A 7407-nucleotide genomic window follows, 5' to 3' on the forward strand; every position below is an offset into this window, starting at 1 on the left:
TATACCACAATAATAAACATGATCTAATAAAAAACAAAAACAATTATTACTTTCTTTTATTTATTTATATATATATATATATAATAAAAAAATACAAAAATTATTTGCTTTAAAAAAAATCAAAATTATTAAATTTTATGACAGTTAATAATAGAATTTTTTGTCGTAAGATAATTATTTTTTAAAATATAATTCATTTATAAATAATATATATTTGTTTTTAAATTTTTAAAATTTATATTTAATATTAACATATTTTAAAAAAAATTTAAAAATTTTCAAAAGTACAATTATACCATAATAATAAACATGATCTAATAAAAAACAAAAAAAATTATTACTTTCTTTTATATATATATAATAAAAAAATACAAAAATTATTTGCCTTGTTTTAAAAAAAATCAAAATTATTAAATTTTATGACAGTTAATAATAGAATTTTTTGTCATAAGATAATTATTTTTTAAAGTTTAATTCATTTATAAATAATATATATTTGTTTTTAATTTTTTAAAATTTATTTTTAATATATTTATTAAAATTATTTAAAAATACAAAAAAAAAATCATTTAAAAAAAAAATTCAATTTTCTTAAAAACCACGCAAAGCCGTCGAAACAAATACGGCAAGGCCATTCATTAACTGCGAATCAATAAAGTCTTCTCTGGACGGAGTAGAAGTTCTTTTTCGATTGAAGAAGCATCTTTAACTGCGCGAAATCAACGATTTCTTACTTTCTTTCTTTTTATTTAGCAATTGATTTCGAAAAAACACACGCACACTTTATTGCTGCTATTACTTCGTTTTTGGAAAAGTGAAAAAATGGCCATGGCTGGATTGTACCGTCGAATCCTCCCTTCTCCTCCTGCCATCGATTTCGCTTCCGCCGAAGGAAAGGTAGGTAATCCTTGCTGGTTTTTCTACTTTTTTCTTTTTTTTTTCTTTTTTTATTAGAAATTAGAGAAAAATTAGATTTTTTGGTGAGATTATATAGCGTGTAGTTTTGTAAATTTGAAGTACTATAAACTTTATTTACTAGCTTTTATTTGCATGATTTTTTGTGTGATCCGTGTGGTTTTATTTTTTGTGTTTTGTGGTGATTTGATTTTTTTTTTTTTTATGGTTTATGTTTTTCTAATTAGTGCAAAATTGTGGATTGCAGCAACTTTTTATGGAAGCAATTCAAAATGGAACGATGGAAGGTTTTTATAGGTTGATTTCTTACTTCCAGACACAGTCGGAGCCTGCGTATTGTGGTTTGGCAAGTCTTTCTATGGTCCTGAATGCCCTAGCTATTGACCCTGGGAGGAAATGGAAAGGTAATTTTTATTTATGATTTGTATTCGTGGCGGTAATGTCTTTTTGTAGATTAGTTTGGGGCTAGTAGGATTGCCAGTGGTTTGCTAGGACGGATGATGCTAGAGATACTTAATTTTTATTTTTTAACTGAAATACTAAGTGACGTGACATAATGGAATTTGTGTTTTTTCAACCAATCAATTTTATAATTATAATAATTTTCCCATTAAATGTGATAAGATATTCCATCCATGATTTGAGATTCTTGATTTTTTTCAAAAATTAGCATGTTTTTTTTTTTAAAAAAAAAAATTGGAAAAATAATACCGTTTAAAAAAGAATTGGCAAAATAGCACATTGTATACATGTCATAATTGAGAAAAATGACATTCAACCTCGTCGGTATTCAAAAACGCGTCATTTCAAAGAAATTGTGAAATGAGCTGTTGTACAAATTATTACGAGAAGAGAGGAGAAAGAAATATTGAATGTCTTTATTTATTTATTTTTTCTTCTCTCCTCATTATCACAATTTGTTTTTGAAATGTTGCATTTCTGAATAGTGATGAGGTTGAATGTCACGTTTCTCAATCTTGACATGCCCAAACTGTGCTATTTCACTAATGTTTTTTCAAAGGATGTTACTTTACAAACTTTTTTTAAAAAAGCACGCTAATAAGCAAAAATAAACGAAATTCTTTCCTTGTAATAGATGCCACATCATTTAGTAGCAAAACTTAGTAAAACAATTTAGTACCCCTAGCATTACCCTTGTTAGGACTATCTGAATTGATTCGGTTTTTGAGTTACCACAAAGTATGTGTTAGAAAGTGGTCTGTTACTGGCAGGACCTTGGAGGTGGTTTGATGAATCTATGCTAGACTGCTGTGAGCCTTTAGAACAAGTTAAAGCTAAGGGTATCTCATTTGGGAAGCTAGTGTGTTTGGCTCACTGTGCTGGGGTTAAAGTTGAAGCGTATCGAACAAATCAAAGCACTATAGAGGACTTCCGTGTACACATTATGAGATGTTCAACTTCTGATGATTGCCATTTGATCTCGTCTTATCATAGAGGAACTTTTAAACAGGTATTCATCTTTAAGTTGATTGAATCTTTTTCATAATTGTTTACTTTCTAATGAATCCAGATAATTTTGCTATGTTACATTTTGCTTCATTCGTTAAAGATTTAATGGCAGAACTGGGTGGATCTACATTGCCTCTGATGTTTTTGTTATTTGGGTGTGTAATAGGAAAAGAATACTAACATCAATAATTTCGTTTATTATTTTGTTGCTTATATGCCTCCAGTAATAAATTTAGCACTCCCTACTTAATTTAGCACAAGAAGTTTTTGGGAACTCTTTTTTTTTTTTTTTTAAATTTCCAGACAGGAACTGGTCATTTTTCGCCTATTGGCGGTTATCATGCTGGGAGGGACATGGCACTGATTTTAGATGTTGCGCGGTTCAAGTATCCTCCTCATTGGGTTCCACTAACACTTCTTTGGGAAGCAATGGATAGGACTGATGAGACAACTGCACAACGAAGAGGGTATGGATTTTTGCTCAGATACATTTATAACTCTTGGTGGACGCCACCTAAATTTGATAATTGGCATATCACAATGAATTGAATACAGTGAAAAGCCAAATTTGCTTTCAAATGGAAAGACAATGTCTAAATATTGTAATTATGCAGCAGGATCAATTTTTCATTGCTCCACAAACTTTTTGGATAGATCCAATTCCAACTTTCAATTTGGATCCTAAAATTGACAACATATCAGCTGGCGAAATTCATCGGAGGCAATCTACATGTATGACTCTAATACATTGATCTCGGCCAAAGGGAAACACTGAAACTAATTAACTAAGGGTTTTTATCTCAAAAGGGTTGCAAGAAATTGAGGCAATTATTCCCACTGATGTCCTCTACCTTGATATAATAGTGATCTAAACCAAATAGTTTACTTTTCAATTTACTTTTGCATTTTATCAATCTTCCTTTTTCTGTTGGTTGTCTATTCCAAGTTGATGCGTTTTCCATTATCTATTTTTCTTTGGTACTTAATTGGTATGACATCATCATTTCTCTATTTGCCTATGTTTCAGGTTCATGTTAATATCGAGGCCTCACACAGAGCCAGGACTGCTTTATACCCTGGTACGATTATAGTTACAGTTGCTGGCATTCATGGTGTAAACTGCATTACTGCGCACATGCTCACTGCACTTCCATGGATGTTTAGTTCCTTATAGTTTGACCCTTCTGCCTGCCCTTCCAACTTCCCCCACATTTATTTGTAACTTTTAATTTTTGGTATAATGTGTATGTAGTAGAGTTCTTAAGCTGTATTTTGAGCATATTTGCAAGTAGCTAGTTGCATTTTCTTTTCTCACCACGCCCATGTGAATTTTTTTTCTTGCAAAGCAACTACTTTGCTTTCATTGTTCTAATAATGGTGTGTGTGGCAGAGCTACAGTTATTAAAAAGAGGGGGGGGGGGTAATTAAACTAAACGAAATGGGGTCATAAATTAAATAAGAAAATTTTTGGAGGGGTGTAATTGTAGGAACCTTAAATATAAGGTCTAAATTTAGCTTTTAAAAAAAAACTTGGGGAGGGCCATTAGCTGTAGCTCCACCCCTGAGTGGAGCTAAAGGGACAATTATAGATTTGTCTTCTTAAAAGGTTGGAGGAAGTTAATGCTGGACAGAGTGCCTTAGTGTGTTAGATTCAATGTTCATACCCATCTAAGATATTGAAGAAAAAGAACCATTGAACATATAGTGTTTTAGTTGAACCTTTATATGCTTGATGGTGGCGGCACTTGGATGCCCTATCATAAATCTAAAGAAAATGAAAAAAAAAAAGAAAAAGAAAAAGAAAACAAAGAAAGAAAAAAAACTCAAGAAGGCTAGCACATATAATTTCAGAAACACTCCTAAAAGTAATCCCATCAATTCAGTTTTAAATGGTGTAAGGCAAGTTATTTTGGATTCACCATTTTGCTTCACTGCAATTATGCAGAAACTTTGGCCTGGCATTGGTAGAATGCGAGAATGAGTTTGTCTCAGACAAGCACCTGCCTAAATTGTTCAGAATATCTAGTTTTATATTGTTTTGGAAAAGACCCGAGATGCCTGAAATTTTGGATGACTTGTATTGTTGGTATTATGTAACAATTTTAAACCTTTGTGCAGAGCTGCAAGCATGAGAGTTGGGTTGGTGTTGCAAAGTATTTAATGGATGATGTTCCTCTTCTCTTAAAGTCAGAGGATGTAAAAGATATTAACAAAGTTCTCCATGTTGTTTTCTTATCACTCCCATCAAGTTTTGGGGATTTCATCAAGTGGGTCGCAGAAATTCGGAGACAAGAGGATGGTGGTCAAAGTCTAAGCCAAGAGGAGAAAGGAAGGCTTTCTGTCAAGGTGTTGTATAGCTTCATCTCCTTTCAGTTCTTTCTCGTAAACTAGCAGGATGTTTTTCTGCAGTTTGTAAACTCTTGCCCTTAAAATTTTGAAAACTAACCTTTTGATTTGGCAGGACGAGGTGTTGAAACAGGTGCAGGAGACCGACCTTTTTAAGCACGTTGTGGCATTTTTGTCTTCATCAAATTCATGTTGCAGAAATGTACCAATTCTGGATCAAGAAGATGATCTGCCTGATATTGCTGCAAGTGTCTGTTGCCAGGGGGCAGAGATTTTGGCTGGGAAGTCTGCTTCTGTGGAAGGGTATTTCTGTAAGGAAAAATGTGTGAAATGCTTGAAAGCTAATGGTGACAAGCCTATTACTTTGATTTCTGGGACAGTGGTAGATGGTATCAGTGAGCAGGGGCTTGATGTGCTGGTTCCTTCATCTCAAACAAAAATGATTTGTTGTGGCTGTGGTCCAAGCAGTCACATTGGGATGCACCCAGCTGGCAATGATGTTTTAACAGCACTTTTACTGGCTTTGCCTCCAGTCACATGGTCTGGTATCAAAGATGAGAAACTTTTGCAAGAAATAGATGCTCTGGTTTCAACTGAACATCTCCCAATTTTGCTTCAAGAAGAGGTATGCATTGTCTTTCTACTTCTATTTGTTTTGCTTTGGTTGCCATAATCAGTAATTTACTTGTAAGTGGTAGCTGTTCAAAACAAATGTAAGAAAAGATATGAATTGTAGATACTGAAACCTTGGTATTGCTTTGTCTGTTTACTTGGAAAGCAGAAGCATGTTGCCCTATTTTTCAAATGACCGTTAGGGTTGACAAAACTTGTGGTTCATCCTAAAGAAATGATCATGTGGCATGAGAACAGACTAAGTCTGATCACCATTCATACCTTTTGGTTTTTGTGTGTGAGTTGTATTTCTCGCCACATGTTTGTTGTGATTTGGATTTATGGATATAAAAGGGAAAACTGAATGTTCCAGACTTCCATTTTATTACCTTGATTGTGATGGTGATATGGTCATCAATGGCTTGATGCCTTCTGAATCTTTCTGTTTCTGGGTTAATTTCTAATCTATCATTGTCCAATGTGGCTATGGCAGGTTCTGCATCTACGGCGTCAGCTCCACCTCCTCAAAAGATGCCAAGAGAATAGGGTAGATCAGGATCTCGGCGCACCTCTTTCCTAGCATTTTCTTTACATGCTCTCTGTAAATTCATTATCTTTAAGCCAAAAATGTACCTACCCATGGAAGATTTATAACCCACAAAAACCCTAGGGACTGAAATGACTTCACAGAGAAGCTGCATTTGTCATCCACGCACCAAAACTCGTGGTAGGCAAGGCTTGTTAGCATAGTTATCAGACCTGACCTAGAGGTCGACTCGGCCAAGAAGCCGGGTCCCGGGTTACATGGGTTGACCCAGGTCAACTCGAGTCAACCTGGAAAAATAAAAAAAAAATATTTGAAGTTTTAATATTTCATATGAATATAAAAAAATTAAGAAACAATCCATGTGAACATAGACTATATATGTTATAAATAATTAAGTTTAAAAGATTATTTTAAAAGGTTTTTATTTCACATTGAAAAAACATAATATTTTTTTCTTGTAAATATAGATTATATATACTAAAAGATTTTAAATTTCACATTGAAAAAATAATTTTTTTTCTTATGAATATAGAGTGTATATACTAAAGGGTTTTTAATTTTATATTAAAAAAATAAAATATTTTTCTAGTATTTATATGGTAAACTTTAAAATGAGTAATAATCAACTAAAGAATATAATGAGTGTTCAAGCGTCTTGATTATTTGTTGTTGTTTTTCCTTGAGAAAGTCATTCAAAAATCATATCTTCTCCTTTAAATTGTTTTCTTAGATGGTTTGTTGTGTAAAATATTTTACATGTAAAATGTTTTTTAGTGGTGGTGATAGAGGAGGAGGTGAAGATGAGATTATGGTGGTAAAAGTAGTAGTGGAAGTAAAATATTTTATGTAAAATATTTGAAATAATTTGACGTCTTATTCGAAAAATATTTTATAAAATTTTACGAGTTGAAGATATTTTCAGTAAATAAATTAAATTTGAAGGTTGATTGTAAAATATTTTTTATTGACTAGTTTTTTTATAAAATATTTTATGAAAAAAAAACATGTGAATATTTTTTAAAAACAAACATGGAAAAATTTTAAAAATATTTTACATATACAACTATTTTCTGCGCATCTTCTCTGTTATAGCTGTTTTTTTCCCTATAATTTAGAGACGACATGGTAAAGATTTGAAAGTTTCACTACTTTTACATGCAAAGGAACCACCTTCAGGTTATTGCAGGAAAACGTACCACGAAGTAAAGGATCAACAGCTATTTCGAACCCTACAGCAGTATTTGGAGACTTTTCACTCAGCATTTCTAACTAGTCTGGCTATATTGTGAATGTCATTGGTTATTGAAGAAAATACCAATGGCGTTCCGCAAATCTTGCCTTGTGCATAGTGATTGATGCATGCCAAGTGTGTAAGAACCATTTGTCACAGACAAATCAGGAAGAGCAATGGTGGTTTTATTCTATTCAGTCTCTTTTTTCTTTTCTTTAATTTTGGGTTCAACAGAAGGCTCAGTAGACTTGTTAGGCTTTGATGGCTTCCACTAATCCACAACCGT

The 7407-nt window shown here is 32.6% G+C and overlaps 1 protein-coding gene across 1 annotated transcript; it reads left to right on the top strand.

Annotated features, from left to right (window-relative positions):
• Positions 1–613: 613 nt before the first annotated feature.
• Positions 614–6054, top strand: LOC7464424 (glutathione gamma-glutamylcysteinyltransferase 1). The gene is made up of 8 exons (XM_024585719.2): positions 614–897; positions 1163–1319; positions 2148–2386; positions 2689–2852; positions 3413–3464; positions 4504–4731; positions 4847–5356; positions 5837–6054. The coding sequence occupies exons 1-8, from the start codon at positions 823–825 to the stop codon at positions 5921–5923; spliced, it is 1512 nt and encodes a 503-aa protein (XP_024441487.1). The 5' UTR covers positions 614–822; the 3' UTR covers positions 5924–6054.
• Positions 6055–7407: the final 1353 nt, after the last annotated feature.

The sequence above is a fragment of the Populus trichocarpa genome, chromosome 14 (assembly GCF_000002775.5).
Source record: "Populus trichocarpa isolate Nisqually-1 chromosome 14, P.trichocarpa_v4.1, whole genome shotgun sequence".
Taxonomy (NCBI): domain Eukaryota; kingdom Viridiplantae; phylum Streptophyta; class Magnoliopsida; order Malpighiales; family Salicaceae; genus Populus; species Populus trichocarpa.

Excerpts from the sequence above, each read along its gene's own strand:
- LOC7464424 (XM_024585719.2), top strand. The coding sequence starts at position 823 with ATGGCCATGGCTGGATTGTACCGTCGAATCCTCCCTTCTCCTCCTGCC. Across the intron at positions 2,387-2,688 it reads ATAGAGGAACTTTTAAACAG|ACAGGAACTGGTCATTTTTC; the intron begins GTATTCATCTTT and ends TTAAATTTCCAG. Across the intron at positions 2,853-3,412 it reads ACAACTGCACAACGAAGAGG|GTTCATGTTAATATCGAGGC; the intron begins GTATGGATTTTT and ends CCTATGTTTCAG.